Source organism: Molothrus aeneus, chromosome 3 (genome assembly GCF_037042795.1).
Source record: "Molothrus aeneus isolate 106 chromosome 3, BPBGC_Maene_1.0, whole genome shotgun sequence".
NCBI lineage: Eukaryota > Metazoa > Chordata > Aves > Passeriformes > Icteridae > Molothrus > Molothrus aeneus.
Window position 1 is genome coordinate 53789006 of NC_089648.1, and position 20898 is coordinate 53809903.

The 20898-nt window shown below is 39.6% G+C and overlaps 1 protein-coding gene across 2 annotated transcripts in view; it reads left to right on the forward strand.

Annotated features, from left to right (window-relative positions):
• IPCEF1 (interaction protein for cytohesin exchange factors 1) overlaps positions 1–20898 on the forward strand; it is a 39151-nt gene that overhangs the window by 11525 nt on the left and 6728 nt on the right. For both annotated transcript variants that reach the window (XM_066546950.1, XM_066546949.1), the window contains exons 5-8: positions 449–510; positions 3796–3884; positions 9155–9521; positions 17419–17612. In XM_066546950.1, coding sequence (XP_066403047.1) covers positions 449–510; positions 3796–3884; positions 9155–9521; positions 17419–17612 — 712 coding nt within the window. The remainder of the gene's footprint in view (positions 1–448; positions 511–3795; positions 3885–9154; positions 9522–17418; positions 17613–20898) is intronic.

The window sequence follows — 20898 nt, forward strand, 5'->3', positions numbered from 1 at the left end:
AGTTTGGTTTCAAGTGGTGCGGACTGTGCTGCGATAATTTTGGCTAGGCCAGCTGACATCATCTTCTGAGGCTCCCATTCCTGTTTCTTCATCTCAGGCGAAAGATGACACCTCAACCTCTGGACTAATTCTCTGACATGGAGTTACAGCACAAAGACTTTTTCTTTAGCTTACACAAATGCGACTCCTGGGTCATCAGTATGATGACTTTTTTTCAGTATCAAGGAAAAATGTCCCAGGCAGCTAATCATGTTCACTACAGGGAATATTAAAACAGAGGTAACTGGTGCCTTTCTAGAAGATTATCTAAGAAATAGAAACTTTGACATTTAGTTGTCAGGCTAATGAAAACAGATGCGGTGATGTAGAAAACAACTGAAAGGAGCAAAACTCAGTCTGAAGAGCATGTGAGTGTCCCTGACTTGTGTTCCCTCTGTTTCAAACACAGGTGGCTAAGTAAGCTGGGAATGGCCGTAGACCCCCAGGCACCAAACAGGAAGAACGAGGAAGGTATGCCCCTAACTGGTTTCAGTGTGTAACTACCTTGTGTTCTTCACCGTTTTTGCTTGGCCAAATTTTTGATTTTTGCCAGCTATTTTCTTTCTTTTGAACTGCCATCTTGGGTCTGCCTACTGCCTGAGCTCAGAGAAACCACATTGTCATGACACAGAGTAACCACAGGAAAAGAAAAAATGGTGAGAAACAGTGTGTGTGAGAGACACTAGGTGATCTTGGGAGAGGTGTGTAACTACTTTCTGGCAGTTTGCTGGCTTGCTAAGCCTACCAAGCGTGAAGAGGAACAGCTGTGCTGCTCTGGGTTTTGAGCTGGTGAGTTATATCACAGGAGTTGTGCTGCAGCATGGCAGCTGCAGGCCCAGGGATAACTTGTGCTCTGCAGACCCATCCCTACTGTGTCTCCTCCAGTCTGGGGGGTTTCAACAATTGCAATGTTGGGGGTTGAGGGGATGGTACTGCTATTCTGGAGCTTACAATTTGTTTTGGAGCCAAGCCAAAGTTCATTACAGAATGAAAAACTTTAAAACTCCTAAACGATTTATTTATTGTCCTAATTTGTACACCGACCTACTATAACTCTTTGGTGGGAGGATACCAGCACTCAAATCACAAATCTGGGCAGAGGGCTGGTTTAGAATGAGAAGTGCTCTGGGTAATATTATGTTACCAAACCAGGAATGGACTGTAACCTGAGGAATATGTGAGGAATATCCGGGCTTTTAAGTCTCCATTTTTAGAGTATTGCTCCAGCGCTCTTTTTGGAATTGCTGAGCTTGTGAAGGAGCTGTCATTATGAAGAAGAAGCTGCTGGTATTTGCAGTTGTATGAAACTGAGGTGATGCAGCCTGTTTTGTCTAAGCAATGAAGTTCCTCTCTGCATCCCTTCTGCTTTACCACAAAATTCAAGATTGTGGTTTATGTCCAGGCTTGGGACATGTCATTACATTATTGAAGAATTTGATCTGGCTCCAATTATGGTCTACCATTAAAAGCAGCTTTGGGATTGGTAAACACTGATGCTGCTGATTTCTGGAGAATTCAGCAAATCTCATCAGTTTCTTTGTTTTTAGTTCACATTTGTTTCTTGTCAGGAAACTTGTTAACTTCCACACCATCTAATTCTTCCTGCCTGTATCCTGTTTGAAGCCACCTTTATCAAAACACTTTAGGATAAAGAGCTATATTGAATATTAGGTTGTGTAGCAAGAACTGCAAGATACTTGTACTCAGGGATGAAGTCTGCAAATATATTGTCCATCTTTTCATGAAGGGAATCGTTCAATGGAAAGTGGGAACGGCCAAATTTTTTTACAACAAACCAATTTTTTTAAACCTCAATAAAACATGATACTGGTTGTATTGGTTGAATCAAGAATTATGAAGCAATAAAAAAGGAGTTATTCCACCAATTTTAATATTTTAAAAAAATGTCCAAAAGATAAAAAAAAATCCACTCAATAATCTCTGCAACAGGTTATCTAATAACTTTGCAATAGCATAATATAGCAAATATTTCTTCAGCTTTTAAGGATAGTCACCTGTTTTCCCCTCAGGAAAAGGCCTTCTGATTCCAGTGTCAAACACCTCATTTCTTTTCATGCATGTTTTGTCACAGGTGCTCCAGCCGCTGCCTTCAGTGTGGGTGCAGCACCCACTGGTGCCTGGGTGGACACACCCTTACAGAAACATTGCTATGTTTCATAAAAACACTGTCACTACCCACAGTCACTTCTGTTCCTGCTGACCAGTTCCTCTTCTCTGTATCACACAATTCTTCAGAATATTTGCTCTTTTTATGGCATTTCTTGTGTATTCAGATACTTTCTGTGCATTTTAACACAGGCCCCCTGTTTCTGATACTCTGTTAGAGTATCAGAAACAGCTGTTGACTCTTTTTCAGTTCTTCTGTGTGCCTAAAATGGGAGCTGTAGAAAGCATAGCTTGTTACTGAGTTACTCAAAAAGGCATTAGTAGAGTCTTAGAATTCAGTATAGGCCTTATTGCAGCCAGTTTCAGTTCTTTATGCTTAGATGTGCCAGCATATATTTCCAGTAAACAGAACAGCATCTATGCTATTCAAAACCCTACAATTCTGCAAAGAGTACAGGGAGAAAAAATAATGAACTCCTTTAAGTTTCTCTTTGTTAACATGTTAGAAAATTCTCTCTCATGCACAAAATTCTTCTCTCTTATAATTTTATTCCCCTCACTCTGTGCTTGTTAACACCCACCCTCCCCCCACAATCACATGCAGAAAAATAAAGCATGTGGTTATTAAATGAGTTAATTTTAGATGAAATAATTCCAGGTGACTGTCCAGAGACCATGCTAACAAACTGCTTTCTAGTGGTGTGAGCTCCTGAAGTCGAGCTCTGATGAGGAATCAGAGCTGGACATAAGCAACCCCTGCTCTTTGGGGCAGAGCTGGACAGAAGCTCTTGGACAGCACAGGCTGCTGAGTGCTTGTGGCCAGCAAAGGGCAGCCCTGGATCCCATGGACACCACAGGGGCAGCTCTTGTCTGGCACTCAAGTTGTCCTCATCAGGCTCTGACTTTGTCTTTGTCTTTGCAAACTCCCATGTCCCCAGCTCAGTGGGGATCTTGTCCAATGTTTACTATTGCCAGGTCCTGGGGATAAGAACCAGCAACATTCTGCCTCCCTTGTTCTGTGTCTTTTATCATTTTATCAATGATTATCACTTCTTCAATCCACCTTTAAACAAATTTGTGGAAAATGTTTTCACCTGCTGCACAGATAGTTGAAAGAAATAACAGGATGACTGCCTCTGCCACATGTCCATGAGTTCAAACTCCTACGAGTTTGTTACAAAAAAAAAAAAATAGAAAAAGACAAGTAGGGTATTCCTAGAGTACTCCTAGAGTACTGTGTTTACTTTTGGTATTACTTCTTCATATGTACTGCCATGCTGTATGGTGTGTCTATATGAGACACCGTGTGTGACACAAGACTCTCACAAGGCTGCTCTATAGTTTCCAAAGCATTATATGTACAATCTTTTTATTCCAAAATTGCAGCCAAAGCCCCAGTGCCTGTTGCTAGCTTCAGGAAAACTTACTGGTTACAGAATTAAGGGATTGCCTCTGCTACTTGCAACAGCTCTCCAGCATAACTACAAGCAGATTAGGAGACTGACTTGTTAAAGTGTAGTCCTAAATCCAGAACACCCTACTTGGTGATCTTTGGTTGCCACAGTGCTGCAAAGATTAATATGTTGGTCTAACTCTTTATTTTTGCTCATTTTCCATGTCTACCCTCAGAATGCTACAGTGAAAGTGAGCATGACGACCCAGAAATAACAGACACGCCACCTCCACCCTACACAGTCCAGACCCCACCTCCTCCTTCGGTAAGTGTTCCAGTTATTACCTTGTTTCTTGTTGCAAGCAGGTTGAAAAAAAAACCTCCTGAGGTGGTGGACCTCTAGGAATAACCTAAAACTTTGGCTGGAAATGTCCATGCATTTCCAGTCAAATGTCCATGTTCCTGTGAAACCTTCATGCGCAGACTGCCCACCCCGTGGCAAAGCTCACAGCTGGCACATCCTGCACCACATGGAGATTTGAGCTGTAAAAGATCAGCTCCTTGCTATTTATCTTGCTGGAGAAAGGAAGGTCATTCTACCTCATAAACAAACTCTGTTTTTTCTTTAGAAGATTTTTAACACACTGCTATAAGCTGTTTTTTCATACTGTTCTCTCTTTTTTAAAAATCCATCCTGAAACCTCTCTCTTTTTGTGACCTTGGTAGCATATCTAACAGCTGTGTATTTATTTATTTATTTCAGTGGGCTGTTTTTAAGACTGCTGAATTTGAAGCTGCTTTTGTGGCAGTGAAGTGAAGGAAAAGAGGCCTCTTCACACAGAGATAAAAATCTGGTTTTTTTCTTCTACCTCTGAAAAATAGGCTATGAAAAAAGATAATAGGCATTCTTCCAAAATCTATGTAGCATATTGTCCCAGAATATTCCTTCATTTCATAAATTAAAATAAGCACTATGAATCCTCATGAGTCTAATCAAATTGGCTTGCCTAATTATTATCTACTTCTTGCCCTATTAATCTTGTTTCTATATAATTGTTTTTCCCAGTGATCTCATTGTCCTTAGATGTGATTTAAATGGATTTTTAAAAAAATCTTCAGATTTTTAAAAAGTTTTTCCATTTTTTTTTTAAGTAAAGAAAGAAAAGTTGTTAATTTCCTATGGCAGGTAGCTTCACTAGTAGGTTTAGGGTGGGATGTTTTCCTCTCTTTTCAGCCTTTAAAAGAAAAGTTTAATTTGTAGTAGAAGTCAGGAAGAGCTGTTGCAAGTAGCAGAAGCAATCCTTTGATGTTTTTAACCAGTAAGTTTTCCTGGAGCTAGGAACAGGCATTGGGGCTCCAATTTTGGAGTAAACAGATTGTTCATATCATGCTTTGGAAGCTATAGAGCAGCCTTGTGAGAGTCTTTTGTCACTTCATTTTTAATTTTTTAAATTTTTCCCATTAAAATGGAAAGTCAAATTTACTTAATTTTGTGTTTAGAAAAGAGTCATCTGGTTTGGGTTGGTAATAAGGAATCCTGATTCAAGCCTTTCCCTTCCCTACCTGAAAGTTAACACTGAGAGGTGTTGCAGTAGTATACTTAGTACTAAATATTCTCATGGCATCTCGTGGAATGGAAGTGTCTGCTGTTGAGGTACAAGTTCCTCTGTGGCACGCTGAAATGACACCCAGTAGCTGTGGTGGGCACAGGAGCAGCAAAGCAGGAGCAAATCAGAAATATACAGATGAGCTAGAGAAGCCTGTGCAATCACCGGCATTAATAAAAGGAGATGTTGTGGACAGAGCTGCCTGTCTGGCAATCTCTAATTAGCTCACATAAAGCTGGGAGCACATGTCACACTGTCACCCACTCACCCCCCTCATTTTCAGTCAGATAAGTCAGCCTTCACTTCCTCATCCCAAAACGTGTGACGTTTATCACCAGAACAATCCTCCTGGCACGCGGGGGTGTGAGGCGTTCACTGCTGTGGAACATGGTTCTTTATTGCCTGTATTAGCTGGAAGTGAAATGTGACTGAGTGCCTATAAATATCAGAGGAGAGAAGAGCTTTGGCAATATGTCTCCCACAGTTATTCATGGCTGAGGGTCAGTTAATGGAGCATCCTGAATTTTATACCTCAGTGGCTTGCCTCAGGAGATGTAGATGTGTTTTCCATTTGCTTGCCTCTGAGTGAGTGCCTGCGTTTTTCCAGATGATGAGTTTTAAACAGGTGCTGGTTTTAGTTTTCTGTTTTTCTGGTTTCCTGCTGCCTGTTGGTCTGTTGCTGCAGAGGCCATCTCCGGTTTTCTCCTTCCCATATGCTCCTCTGGGGTGCTGGCCTCCACATTTTGGCAGGGAACATGTGGGAGGAAGGCAGTGGTGCAGATGCTGAGGGATCCTGCTTTCTCAAGCTTTCCCTTAAAGGGAATCTTCCCTTCAGCCTTTGCCTTTGTCAGCTGGTTTCCCAATTCTTCCTATCTCTTAAAATCCCTTTCCTTGTGGACAAAGGAGTCATCTTTTCACCCATTTGGCCACTCCATTTGCTGTGGGTCTGCCCCGTGCTCAGCTTGCTTACATAGTGAGTAGGAACAGCTCTGTTTGACTGCAAGTTAGAGTCTTCTTTTAAATACAATATTTAATTGCCCTTTCACTTCTGGGCAAGGGCTGAAACAAGAAAAAGACTGGAAGGATTGGAAAAGCTCAGCTTCCACTAAAAACTCAATTTGAGGTTTACAGCCTGTGGTTGTCTCAGGGAGGGCTGGTTAAACACAGCTCTCTGCCAGTTTATTTATTGCAGAGTTCTTGAACCAAGCTGTGAAGTCTCAAAACTGTGGTGGATTTGGGTTCATATTCTATGGGTGCAGCACTTGGCCTACTTCAATTTTCTCAGATTGCTACTGGAAGTGACACTTATCCTGTCAACTCAGCTCAGTGTCAAGAATGCCACAGGCATTGCCTGGAGTTAATGTCTTTTTATTATTTTAAGCAGAAAGGCCTCCAAACTTCTTGACATCAACTCCAAACCAAAAACTATTATTCTGGAAACTAATAGAAACCCAGGTGTAGGCTCTGTTACATTTTAGAGCAGCAAAAATTTTGCTTTACTTCTAGAGCCAAGTTTGTACTTACTGTTCTATTCTCTGCTGGCTCAAACCATTTTGAAATTTGCAGAAGAAAAAAGTAGTGATCATGAAGTTCCATGTGTATGCATGAGTTTGGGTACTGGGGAGGAAAAATGTAAGTGAGGAACAAGTAAATTATAACATCTGTAGGACAAAAGTTAAACTGACCACCTGCGTTGTCCAAGTGTGAATGCATACACAGTTAAAAAATCAGCAGATACGCTAAGACAATAGATTGCAGCAGCAGCCAAAAATGCAGTTGAAGAGTTTCATGGTCATAATTTGTCTCTAAAAAATATCTAGAGACTCATTAACCTCCAGTGAAATCCTTATGATCTGCTTTTTAAAACATCCCCAAATGGAAATTTATTATATGGATGATTGCAAAACTTCCAGAGGAGTCACTCAAATAAGTTAGGTAAACATTTGTCATGCCAAAGGAAAAACAAAACACAACACATATGCAGACAAAAAGAAATGCCTTCTGGCAGTCATATTTATTCTCACTCATATTTTTTAATTAACATACAATGAAAATAAAAACATATTCCCCTCAGTGAGGCACGGCCTTCATTTCAATAACAGTTTTTCCTTTTTTGTATAGACAAATGCCAGAAAAATAGAGGTGAGATCTAATATCTTCCTTTTCCAGCTTTGAACAACTGAAATTAGACCATCTGCAACATGTGGGCAAGAGCTCTTACTGTTGGGTTGTTCTGCTTGACTATATAAACGCTTCAACAATTTGTCTTTGTGGTAGGAGCTCTTAGATGAAATGCTTCGTATCACCTGTGTTCCCAAGGGCATTTTTAGTACTCCTAGTTTAATACAGCATCTCTTCATCCTTTGCTTGAGGATGCATATGTGAAGGTTTCTATTTTAGAAACAAAAACACACCTGAAACACAGTGCTGTGCTTTTCACAGGGGAATATAAATGTCTGGGTCCTGCAGTGTTTGGCATGGTCCTATAGGAATCATGAAAGGATCAGAAAACATGCCTTATGAGGAATGGCTGAGGGAGCTGGGTTTGTTCAGTCTCAAGAAGAGGGGGAGACCTCATTGCCCTCTACAATTTCCTGAAGGGAGGTTGTAGCCAGGTGGGGGCCATGCCTACAGTGACAGCACTGGAGGAAGTGGCCTTAAGTTGGGACAGGGCAGATTCTGGTTAGATATAAGACAAATATTTTTCACCATTAGGTTGGTCAGGGATTGGAATAGGTTACCCAGGCAGGTGGTGAAGTCACCATCCCTGGAAGTGTTCAAGAGGGATCCGAATCCAGTGCTGGATGATGTGGTTTAGGGGTTGCAGTGGAAGTGCTGGGTGCTTGGCCGGACTGGATGAACTTGAGAGTCTCTTCCAACCTTGACAATTCTATGATATTATGAATGGCTTCAAAAATTTACAAAAGTGAAGAAGCTGCTATAAACAAATAGTGCCCATAGTCTGATATAGGTCCTCCTCATCCTCTGAATTGACTCCTTGTTACATGATGCAGCTGTATTAGAAGCACAGGAAGGCTTTGCTGGTTTTAGTATGAGAAGGAAGTAGTATACATTACAGTATACAACACTGAATTGCAGAGTTTAAAAATCATAATAAAAAAATTGTTACTCTTGGCTTGGTTTATTTGAATAAAACTTATTTCTGGTTTACTTAGGTATTCCAGGCTAGTCCCTTTACTGTGTTTTCAGCTTTTCCAGGTTTCTGTAGCAACACCTTCTCAGTAAGTTTCAATATTTTCAGTCTAGTTATCATCTGTTTTAATCCTTACACAGATCTGTTTTACATAAATATTGAGGACAGAAACTTGTGGTCCATCAAGTCTGGTATTCCAATGCTGGCATTGGCCAGTAGGAGATGATATGCAGAAGGAGTAAATTTCTGCAGTAGCAAATCTGGCTTTCATATCATGATGATCTCATCACAATTTCTGATAGTTTCTGCTAAGCCTTCTTGCTCTGGTGAATGATTACCCCTTGAATGGACTAAATATGAAAAATACTTTACTGTACTTCAGTGCTTGGGACCCCTTCTGTCTATCCCTGGTTATTGCATTGGTGGAACTGTTGAGTGCTTCATGTTCAATGGCTAATTTGGAGTTTTTCTTCTTCACTTTTGATTAGGCCAATAAAGTGAAGACAAATTAAAGAAAGAAGGTGAGTGTGAGACCTACCACAGAAGGCTGCATTCAGCATAACAGTTTTCCTTGGTCTTTGTTTCTAGGCATTGTCAGGTTCATACCTCTTCTGCCTTTGGCTTCCTGGTGGCTTGGTTTCTGAAGTTACTGCTCTGTAGGGGATTGATTGCCACACCACTGGTTTGTTTGGATGAATAAGTAATCAGTACATTAATTTTTGGTCATTCAGCATTTCAACTGCATATCTATACATCATGTAGAACCTAGAAAGAGGAGTAATTTGTAAATATTTTTTCTTTTTTCTCTTTTTTTCTTTTGTTTCTGGAAAGCAGGATCAGCAGAAGTCATCATTCACCTCAACTCTGTCAAGTGAAGCATCTTGCTCTCTCTCCTCTCCTGAAAGCACTTTCAATTCCCAAGAATCATCGTCTTCCTTGACATCCAAAGTGGTTTATTCTGAGAGGCAGTCCTGGCTTGACCTGGTGAGCAGCTCTGCCACAGAAGAGGGTGATCAGCCTTTAACATTCTGCATACAGATCCATTCTGATGAGGCACCACAAGTGGTCTGTGGAGATGCAGCAGAAAGCCAAGAAGTCCAGCTTTCCCAACCCAATGGTGGATCCCAAACCTCTTACTTAAGTGCAGATACACATTGTCTAGCTGTGCCAGATGCAGCAGGACAGCGATCACCAGCCAGAGGTGAGCTAATGAGAGAGGAGATTTTTGCTGCAGAGCTATACAATAGAAGAGTTCCAGGTTTCCTTAACTTCCTTCCCTCTTCCTTCCTCTATATTCCTCACTGAAGAGTTTTCCAGTGGCACATCATTTATAACATTTAAACTATTGCACATTAAATATATAACCTAGTATCTGGTTTGTAGGTACCTTTGGGACTTTTCTCAAATTGTATCTATATGTTAGACCATAACCTCTGTGTATAAATTTAGAATAGACATAATTTTATTAACAGTACCCCTTCCTTTCTCTATATTCTTCACTGGAGAGTTTTCCAGTGGCACATCATTTATAACATTTAAATTATTGCACATTAAATATATAACCTGGTATCTGGTTTGTAGGTACCTTTACAACTTTTCTCAAATTTTATCTATATGTTAGACCGTAACCTCTGTGTACAAATTTAGCAAAGACCTAATTTTATTAACATCCTTTATTTCAGTGTTTATATCTTTATATCTTTTATTAGTTAGGATTGAATAAAAATGTTAACAAAGTGTGTCACAGAATGGACACTGTAACAAAACTGTAATATGTAGGGATTCGTGAACATAGGGTTAAGTCAGTCCAATTTCACAAATCTGTGCTGTTGCATTTACTCAAAGTACATACTCTCTATTTGCTACATTAAGCTTCATTGTAATCAAGAGAAAACAATTGAAATCCTGAATCAGAAAGTCTATTAAGACTGGATTTTGTTTAAGCAAATAGGTGTATGCACAGTATCCTCCTACTGAAATGTACTGCTAATTGAAAAAGGTGGCATGGTTCCAGAATTTGGTTATTGTTACTGTTCATAACTCTCCTGTGTAGCGAGGAAATATCTCCTGCCTTCTGAGCAAAGCTTCTTTCTGAATTAAAAGCAGTTGAAGCCTAAGAGCTGTTCCTGGCGTACAGTTCTGAGTAGAGGGGTAATACATAAGGGAACAACAACATTCCTATGCCTCAGCTCCTCCCATGATTCCAAATCCTTGTAAAGATTTGAAGTGGCTACTTGGTTGCTGAAAGAGAAGGGTTGTCTCAGCACAATGCAAAAGAAAGGTGCATCTAAGAGCTTAGGCTGAAAGTAATGCAGTGGTGGAAAGAAACAACACTGGAGTTGTTGGGAAATCAGGGCATTTCTCTGTCGGTGAACTTGATACTGAAAGATGATACGATGAGGCACATTAGTTACCTTGTCAGTTAGTGCCTCTATGTTTTACAAATATCGACACTTAGAAAGCTGGCACCCCTTTGTGTAGTCATACCTTTCCTGATTTTACACCAAAAAATAGAAAAGAAAAGGAGATCAGGAAAAGTAAAGTTTTCATCAAAAGTAAAAATTTACTCAGTGTTTTATGCTCACCTACCGTATCCATTTTGTAGGCTTCTCTGCTAGAAAATTCTGCAGCAATGAAGAGCAGAAAGAATTAAAATACAGAAAGAGCATATGTGCTGTTTCTATGTATTGGAAAACAGTGCTTTGAGTTACTGTGGAATCTAATTCCCCTAATTTTGGCTTTGTAAGTTGTGAAAGGCTGGAGCTGGCAGAAATGGAATCCCTAATGAAAAAATCACAGACATATTAAATATATTGTTTTCTATAATTTTACCTTCTGAGTTAAATTTGATAAAGTAATGTCTTTGGAAAACATCATTAGGAATATTCAAGTGGATTGTTGGAATGTAGGTCATAAATGGCATAGTGGCTTATAGATCCTGTTGACAAAGATTCAGTGGTTGCTCTTCAGAAATCTAAACTTTTGCTTAGAATGTATTTCTCTGATATTGTCAGAAATCCTGCAATAATGTGTAGGTTATTGTTTTCCATTGTAATGTAAGGGTGACAAATACTTTTATGGATGTCAGAGAATGTGCATGACACATTAATAATCACTTAAAGTATAGTTTGATCATAGGCTCAATCATACCAACCACTTAAATGGGATTAAAATGTAAATCAAGGCATATTTTGGTATGCTCCTGCAGTGTGCAAGATGGTTTAATTTTGGTAAGATTATTCCTGGGGAAATGAATTCTTCTGTTTCTCACTGCTTAGCTGATGGGCAGCCCTGATGGCAGAGCACAGAACACTTCCACCCGAACCACAGTGGTGGTCACTGACAGAATTCCAGATATAGATCATTTCACCAAGACAGTCACTATGGAAACTGCATCACCTCACTAGTTCTTGTCTGTGTCACAACCCATTGCTGACCAAGCAAACGTACACCTGACACAGGTCTGTCCTTTATCAGTCTGCAGACTACTGGCTGGGTGTGGAGAGTGCTGCTGTGTGGGCCCTTTCCCTGCAATGGTCACTGAAAACATTAAGGAAATATTTTGCAAGGAGATAAAGCAACTTCAATTTGAGCATGAAGTAAGAAAAGAAGGATTAATGTAGAATAACATTTCAGTTCCAAATGAAAGTTATCAAAAAGGATGCAATTCTGGGTCTGTGGCTCATCCCCCAATAATTTCCCTCTCCAGCTAGTTGAAAAGCACATGCATAAATACTGTGAGATGAATTCAAGTTGTTGGGTAAAATCTAGCTGCAAATTCTCCTGATTTGCAATAATGGTAAGAACACCCTTGTTATCTGATGCAAAACAAGAAGGCATACATCAGTGCAGTGGGCATTATTTGCTTTACAGTGCTTCTGAATAGTCTGTTTGTGACATGTTTCAGAGTCATGAGACTGCATCCAGGAGGGGGCAAGTTTGTCTTTTGTCCACATTTGTCCTGAAAGCACATATTCCCTGATATCATCAGCACAGCTATATTCTTACATAGTCTTTGATCCCAGTCCCCCACAGAACCTACTGATGTGTCTCTCTCTTTCTCCTGGTGAGGATAAAAACACCCTGAGGATAAAAACACACTGTTTTCTGGCCACATTCTTCAAGGTAAAGCCACAAGCTGAATTTTTGGTTGTAGCTGATAAGAGCCTAGAGTTGAGGTAAAAATTTTCTAGAACTGAAGAGCACTTTTACTGGGCAAAGTCTAGAAATGGAGACCAATGTGAGAAAAGTTGGTACCTAAAAGGAAGAAAGAGTAGCTGTCATTTTGTGGGAAGAGCTTATCATGAAAAAGTACAAAAACAGTGAAGAAACCTTAGTGATGAGTTAAACAATGGAAGAAACATTTTCCAGGAATAATTGAATGAATCTCCATAAGAAAAGCTACAGATTCAACCTAAATGATGATGGATTATTTTTTCTACAGAAATTATTTAATGAACTCTGCTAAGCAACTGTGAGTGTCTGGTGCAAGGAGCCACATTTGATATTTTAAACAATCTTTCCAACCACTCTTAGGGCATTATGAACATTGCCAGCATTTATTCTCTGCACCAGATACTGGGGAGATGTTACACACCAGAGAGTGGAACAAAGAAGGGGAGTTTATCAGTTTTCTCTTTTGAAAGGAGACCAACATTATGCATCCATTTACTTTTTGGAAATATTTAAGACTTTGGTGATGCAGCTTGCTACATGCAGAGTGTCAAAGGATTCTAAGCTTCCTGTGATGCAAAGCAACTGAAAGGTAAACAAGAAACAGCTGAGAATACAAGCAGCTGTCTGACTACGTGCACTGTATCCAGGAGCTGGCCTTGGCCTCTCCAGGATGGCTAGACACACTCTTCATCCTTTGTATTTCTTCTGGCAACCACTGGAAGAAAAAGTGTATGACCCATTATGATCAAAAACCACAACAGCTAAAGGAAGCCACAGGAACTAAGAGGTCATATAAGAAAATAGGAATAAGAAGATAGGAAAATCCCTATTTATTTAGGGATCTACTACTATAGCAGTAAGATCCTTCTTCCCTGCATTTTCTGAGGTTTTCATGATCGGTACAAGTTAATGTACCTTGGCAAGGCATTCCTATTTTACCACTCCTGGTTTATTTTACCTTAGCTCACAGTAACTGTGGAAGATCTGGTGTGTGCTGATATTTTCAAACCTGGACAGCTTTTCAAATACCTCTTGGATTTTATCTGGGTTGGTTTTATGGGAATGAGTTGGTTAAATAGGAGCTGGATTCATTCAATTCCTTTTGTTCTCATGACTGACATCCTCTTCCTCTCTGGAGTCTGCCTGTGCCAGTAATAGTCAGAACAGATCCTCTGGTGTGCTCTGGCCCCTTTGTTCCTTCTGCAAAAGTTATAGAAAATAGCTGGATCGTGGCTGAGACTAGACAAGAAATGTGCTTATGGTGAGAACAGCTATGTAGAGAAACAACTTGAATTATTATTTTGTTTCTTACCAAAAAAGCCTTAGAAATCACAGTGAAAACTATGGTGCTATGGTTTTCTGAACCCTCTGAAAAAGAGATACTTATTTATGTTGTTTCCAGTTCAGTTTATTAAAGTTCCACCCCTCACTATTAAGTCCACTATACTGTCAGACAACAGCGTCTAATTGTGGTAACATAGTGTTCCTCTTATTTTCTTCCAGTCTTTCCTCCCTTAGTTCTGCATTTGCCAGTGAGGAGTTTGCTTAAATTATGCTCACCTAATTGAAATTTCTTCTGTATTTTCTGTTCCATAATTATGTGGGAAATGGGATTTCCCTGAGGTGACTTCATATTACCATTGAAAAGTCTAGTACCACTGTGGAGAAGAGCTAGGGGGTGGATAAGTAGGTAAGGGCAAAATCATCAGTGACTTTTTTCCCCTCTGCTCTTTTCAGCTTTGGGTTTATGTGTTCTCTCGACTGGCATAAAAAATTCTAGTAGAATCAGAAACAGAGGTGCTGGCAAAGCTACAAGATGCTCATAAGAGTAGCAAGAACAGGAGGAAGAAGCAGAGATTTTTTACTCCTGGAATTAATACACAACTGGGGGTCTGTGAGATCTCAGTTACAGAATGGGAGAACAAATATTTACATTTCAGATAAATTTAGTCAGATATGTTCTGTTGGAGGTGGTTTTCAATGCAAAATGCTCTTTTTGCCAAACATTTCCTATTTCTTGATCTTTACTACTGGGAAACGATCAACATTATTTTTCACAGCTGCTTTTTGAAAGTTCTGGATAATTTCACTTAAGGAGACCTAAAGAGCATTAAAGTTGAGATTTCAGACAGGCTTCTGTACTGATGCTCCAAGATGGGGAGTCTCAAAATCTTAATGTCTCCAGCCTCTGGCAAGTTGGCTGACAGGAGAGCTGAAGCTGAAAATCGAGGAGGTGAAGAATAGGCATGTTGAGCCTCTGGGAATTTGTTCCCGTATGTGATACCTCCTATTAGGAGGAAATTCCAGATAAATGGCGTCAAGCCTCAGAACTGTGTTTTAGTTCCCCTAAATCAGTTCCTCTATTACCTCCCTCCCTTTCAAATTTACAGCATCAATCTAATGCATTCAATGGCAGCTTCAAGCCTGCAAAATGTGGGCTTTTTCTTTCTGAGCTTGGCTCAGGGGTACTCGGGATGCTGAAGGTAAAATTCCAGATAGGTAACAGATAGTCTGGCCTCAGTTTATAGGGGTTTGTTGGCAGACATATCATTTGTCAACAGCAACAGTGTTCTACCAAATGCACAATATTAGGATACTCTCTTATTTTATAGCAGTAGTTGAAATTAATCAGAGATGGTGACAAAAGTGCTGTGTAACTCATACCTGGTTCTACACAACCTGTAAGTGCCACTCACCTTTGTTTTTCAGCAGTTTGCTGAAATTCCATTTAGTCCTTTATCCACCTGATATGAAGAATCTGACACATTCCTTTCCCTTTGAAATTACCTGACCCTGATCCCTTGGAGGATGGGAATGGTGGAAGAATAACAAATAGGAAAAGAGTTTCAGGTAGAAGTCTTGAAAGTCTGCAGGAGCTGAGTACACTTTTCTGGGCAAGTGCATCATGTGCAAGACTTCTCCTGTGCTTTTCTCACTTTGGCTCTATCTTTTCCTGTGCTGAATGTTACTGTACTCCTTACAGTTTCCCACAAGTGCATGGAAGATATCAGATTATTTAGAATGAAAGAAGAGTGTTCAGTTAGGGTGTTTTCTCAGGTTTGCTGCTTTGTAACCCTCTGAGGATACTGAGGAAGTTCATGAGTTAGCCTCAAAAGGTGTCTGGAGCAGGGACCTTAAGTCCCCTGTGGGTTGACTTTATCTAAGAGCTGCTGAGCAGGATTGAAATAAATTGTTTCCCTTCTTACACAGTCTTTCTTGGATAGCTGATAAAAATCAATTTATCTCTCAAAGTATTACTGTGCACAGTCCTGATGGGTGATGTCTACAGCAGAGTTGAGCCAGTCCTGTGCAGAAGCTGGCTAATGAAACAAACAGCTGCTTCATCCCAAGAAAGCAGACAGGAAACTAGTTATTGCAAGCCTCATGGCATGTGCCAACAGCTTTCAGGAAATACTATTGCCGTGTATTATGCCTTACACTCCTGGTTTTTTTTTCTGTTTCCTGCAGCTTGTTAAATATACAACAGTTCTCCTTTTCCTCCCCCAGCAATGTACCAATGTTGGAAGTTATATTTAGTTTTAGTCAAGTTACAGTAGGCTTTTTATTATCACACAGTAGTGAAGAATAGACCAGAAACACAGTGAAGGCAAATATTTGCAGTATATCATAAACCTTTCTTGTAACCTAAATATTTAGAAAGAACAGGGATGTAGGAGGATGCTGTACTTTATAAAACATTGACAAGATAAGAAGCAGCCTCCTTAGCATGCTGACATATTGCAGAATTCTTTTCGCAGCAGCATGACTGAGCAGAAGGACTTTTTCCTTTTGTTGTGAATATATTTTCTGACTGCAGATGATTTAGAAAAGTAAATGTTTAACTTTAAAAAAAAAAGTGCACAGCCAGTTCAATGGGAATAGGAAGGACTGCAGTAGAGAAGAACCAACACCACTACCCCCAGTGACATAAAACCAAGTGTTATCCAAAGTGGATCTTGAGGGATTCATTAGCACCCTGAAAACAGCAATAGCTGTAAGATTTTCCTTTAGAGATCACTGAAGTTGTTTGGACTAAAGGACAAGAAGTGAGTTGCGCAGTCTGTTGCTAAAAATGTCCTTCTGCTAAAGCGCCCCTACATATGCCCGGCACATTTTTTCATTTCCGTCTGTTCATTTTTAAGTTGTTTTATTCTGAGAAATGCATTTGCTTAAATTTTCATCTTATTTTATGCTATTCTCAGCTGTTTACTTGCTTTTCCTTTTGTGTACTCTCTGTCTTGGAAGATGGTCCTGCAACTTGGGAGCCAACAGAATAATTAAGGTGGAGATAATCAAGACTTTGTTGTGAGGCTTTATAAGCAAATTTTCTGCTGCAATCTGTGAAACTCAGGGGCAAGATATTGGATTCCCCAAGGGTTCTTGCTTTAATCTGTTTTCTAGGGACCTTCTCTTGGAGACCCTGAAATGTTTCTATGTTTCTTTTAATTGCTCATTTGTTTGAAACTCTGTTTTCAATAATTACCAAAACCTGGTGATGAATCAGCACACCAAAGAGAATTTACCCTGAGAGTTGTCAGGTAGAAGTATAATTCGCTGTGTGTAGCATGCAGGGTGGGATGAATGGGTGTAGATGCTATCAGAGTTTCATTCAAACATAGGGCTACTGACAGTTGTTCAAAATCTGTGATATATTCAGAGCATTAAAGCAACACTCTGCTAGTGGACATACAAGCTCACATCTGTTTGGATCATTACCTGATTCTTAACAACATGTGAGTTTGGAAGTATGTCTTTTTCATAGGCATCATTACCCTAGAAATTACCCTAATTGTCCTTAGTTTTAACTCTAATACAATTATTTTTTGAGTTGGTTAAGAGCCTTCCTAATAGCTGAACATAACATTTCTGTTATCTGCTGATACTTTCACGTTCTCATACCCAATTTATTCTTTTCTTTGCAGACCAGGAAAAGTGTGATGATGATGATGAGATGGAGCGACTTTACAAGTCATTGGAGCAAGCAAGCCTGTCTCCCATTGGTGATCGTCGACTGTCAACTAAGAAGGAGCTTAGGAAGTCATTTATCAAGCGCAGCAAAAACCCCTCCATTAATGAGAAACTCCACAAAATTCGAATGCTGAACAGTACATTAAAGGTAAGTTTGCAGATCTTGCCAAGGAAAAGCTTGAGAGAAAAAACCAGTTTGGCTGAAAAAGAAGCAGTACAGACTTCAGCCAAACTGTAATTATGTATTTACTGTAAGCCCCAGAGAATTTTGTTAAGTTTTTGAATTCTTTTTTTCTGCTTCATTGTGAACACTGATCTGCGTTATGTTGTTCAGCTTGAACTGGAAGCAGAGGCAATAGCTCAGGAGGGACTCCTCTTACAGAAGTTCCAGCCCATTTGGAAAATTTAATAAAGAAAACTCTTAGTTAACTGGAAAACTTGCTAGCTCAGCTAAATGCACTAAACAGGGGAGCCTTAAAAAAGGAAGAGCAGACAAAGTACATTGATGATAAAGAACACGAAAATGACCCTGAGCCAAAAAAAGTTTTCCTTATGTGATTATCAGAGAATGTACAGGATGTGCCAAAGCTATTGTAAAGACCTCCTGTAACTAAAATATTTCTAATAACGAAAGCATCCTGCTTTTATGTTGGAAATATATCACAAACTGGAGGGGTACAGGGGTTCAGGAGACGTTCCATGAAAGGGCTGGTAAATCGGTCTGGAATGTGGGAATTTATGAAGCAGTTTACTTGCCAGCATCAAGTGTCATGGGATTTCAAAACCTGCTTCTGAGTGGTGCTGAGGGAAACAAAAAGCTTAACCATAGCATTTATATTGTAAGGAGAAGACAGAATAAATGCAGACTTGGGGCTTCACTTGTTTCTTTTCGTATGCATTAGAAGCAGGAATTGAGTATCTTGTTTCAAATGGATGTATTTGGCTTCAGGCACTGTAAGCTGGAGAAATGCATGTAAAATGGTTGGACTTGATGATCTTAGAGGTCTTTTCCAACCTTAGCAGTTCTATGATTCTAAAAACTTATCCTGCCAGCACAATCATTGGTTTGATTATTAGTTGCAATGGAAGACTTGGGTTTGGCACCTTAGCCCGTATTGAAATTCCTGAAAAGTAAAAGGAATTGGGAAGAGAGGCATACTTCTTGGCTCTGTATGAGACCTGGTGAAGTCTCTCCTTAGTATCAAAGAGTTTTCAGAGATGTGGCAGTGACTACAGAAGTATTCCTTTGCATCAGCAGTAAAGTGAGCCCCCCACATTGCAGAAAGTTGGTTTAAAAAGTATGTCTACTTCCTAGGATAGGAAGATACATGGAGAAACATTCCAAAAAGTTTTCCCTGACAGGACCCTCACTAATAAACCTAAGAACCAGTTGGCGCAAAGTGGAGTTGTATTTTGTGGGACAGTCACTTTCATTAACATGGAGCTGAATGGAAGCCTTATTGTCAGACATGACCAAGGAGGACAATGGTGCATTGATTTAGCATGGGAGTATTATATAAGTTGTGATTAACTTAGGCTTGTCTAACACTTGTATTTAATATGGAAAAATAAGTTTTGGAGTATTTATAACATATAAAATGTGTTGATCTCTTTGGGTATTTGTTGGGGGTTTTTTTTTGTTTTTTGTTTTTTGTTTTTTTTTGTTTTTTTTTTTTTTTTTTTTTTGTTTTTTGTTTTTTGTTTTTTTTTTTTCTTTTTCTTTCTTCAAACTAAGAACCTGGAGTATTGACAAGACAAATAAAAAAGCACAGACACTTTCCCATAGACACAAACAGAGTTCTCTACACAGCAGTATTTAAGTTAGCCTGTCTGAAAGTCAAGTGCCTGCAGTGGGAAAGTGCCATATTAATTACATCAGTGAAATTATGTGCCTTTAAAGTCAATTTTCTTAATGTATAATATAAGACATAAGATAATTGGAAATTATCTACTGGAAATTTAAAAATCAAGATTTTTTAGATCCATATGTACTCTGCTTTAATTAAAACCCTATTAGTTCGAGAAGTGATTTATGCAAGTCTCAATGCAATTTTAATTTTAGACTTTTGACTCCACATATTTAACAACAGATTAATGTTGCTGCCACAATATATCATTAACAAAACATGCTTTGAATACTTTGTAAGAGAGGGAAGCTATGTGCAAATGCATCACAGTCTTAGTGAATGTGGGAGATAGTTTTAGTGTTACAGGAGAAACTCCATGGCATGACTTTTTGCTGCCAAGTTTGTCCAATAGAAATACTCCTCTTCCTTCCACCTCCCTGTCTCCTCTCTTCTTCTCTTAAACTAACTGCACATATCCCTGCATCAGTACCAGAAGTCTTCTTAAAAGGGCTGTCACTGGGTCTTGAGGGTAGGAGATGTGTAAAATACATTTGAAAGAGCTTTTGGGTTTAAAAAGCAGCTAAGACGTGACAGGAATTGGCGCAGTTGAAGGTTCATTAGATAAGTAGTGGGATATGGATATAGAAACAGCTGATGGCTGCTATCAGAAGGTGAAATCAGTGTGTGGGAGTACTTTCAAGGTGTTTTCAAGGCAGCCACCAACACAGGGTGTTCTTGGGTATGATGAATGGGTGGTAGCAGGAGAAGATGGTTAGAGCTATTCCATTGCTTTCACACACAGACTGGAGCGAGGGAGCCCAGCAGAAATAGCCAAGTTTTGTTAGTGCAGCATGGTGCCTCCGTTAATAAATTATACTGTCACCCTGATTTTTTAAGATTTTCTAAGCCTTCTGATGTTTACATTCTTGTAATGAACTTTCTCATACACTTTCTGTAAATAACTCATTGTTTTGCATTCTTTTATGGAGGAAGAGAAATTTGATAGACTGTTGGTTTGTCCAGTGTACTTGGAGAGGTAGCACTTTTATCCTCCAATCCACTGTCACTTTTAGAAAACTATAAATATTAAAGTCAGATAATAAACTTCGCTTTTCTTCACCTTGAGAGCAACAGTGTGTGTACTTGTGTTGTTTTGTGTTGTATAGTGACATTATACCTGCTCTCTATCCTATGGCCCCTGGATAGGCAATATGGGCTGGAAAAGTGAAGTGGTTTGTTATGCTACAACATGAGGACATCAAAGAACATCAGTGTGTGAAAGGAAGGTGCAATGAAGACAGAGCCAGGCTATTTTTAGTGGTGGCAAGTGACAGGACCAGAAGTGAGGGTTCAAACTGAAACACAGGTTTCCCCTGGGTAGCAAGAAACGCTGTGAAGGAGACCAAGCACAGATTGTCCAGGGAAGCTGTTGAGTCTCCATCTTGAGATACTCAAGAGTCATCTGCACACAGTCCTAGGCAGCCTGCAGTAGGTGGCTCTGTTTGAGGAAGGGTTTTGGACCAAATGACTCCCAGAGGTCCCTTCCAAGCTCAACCATTCTGTAGTTCTGTGACATACACAGTCTCA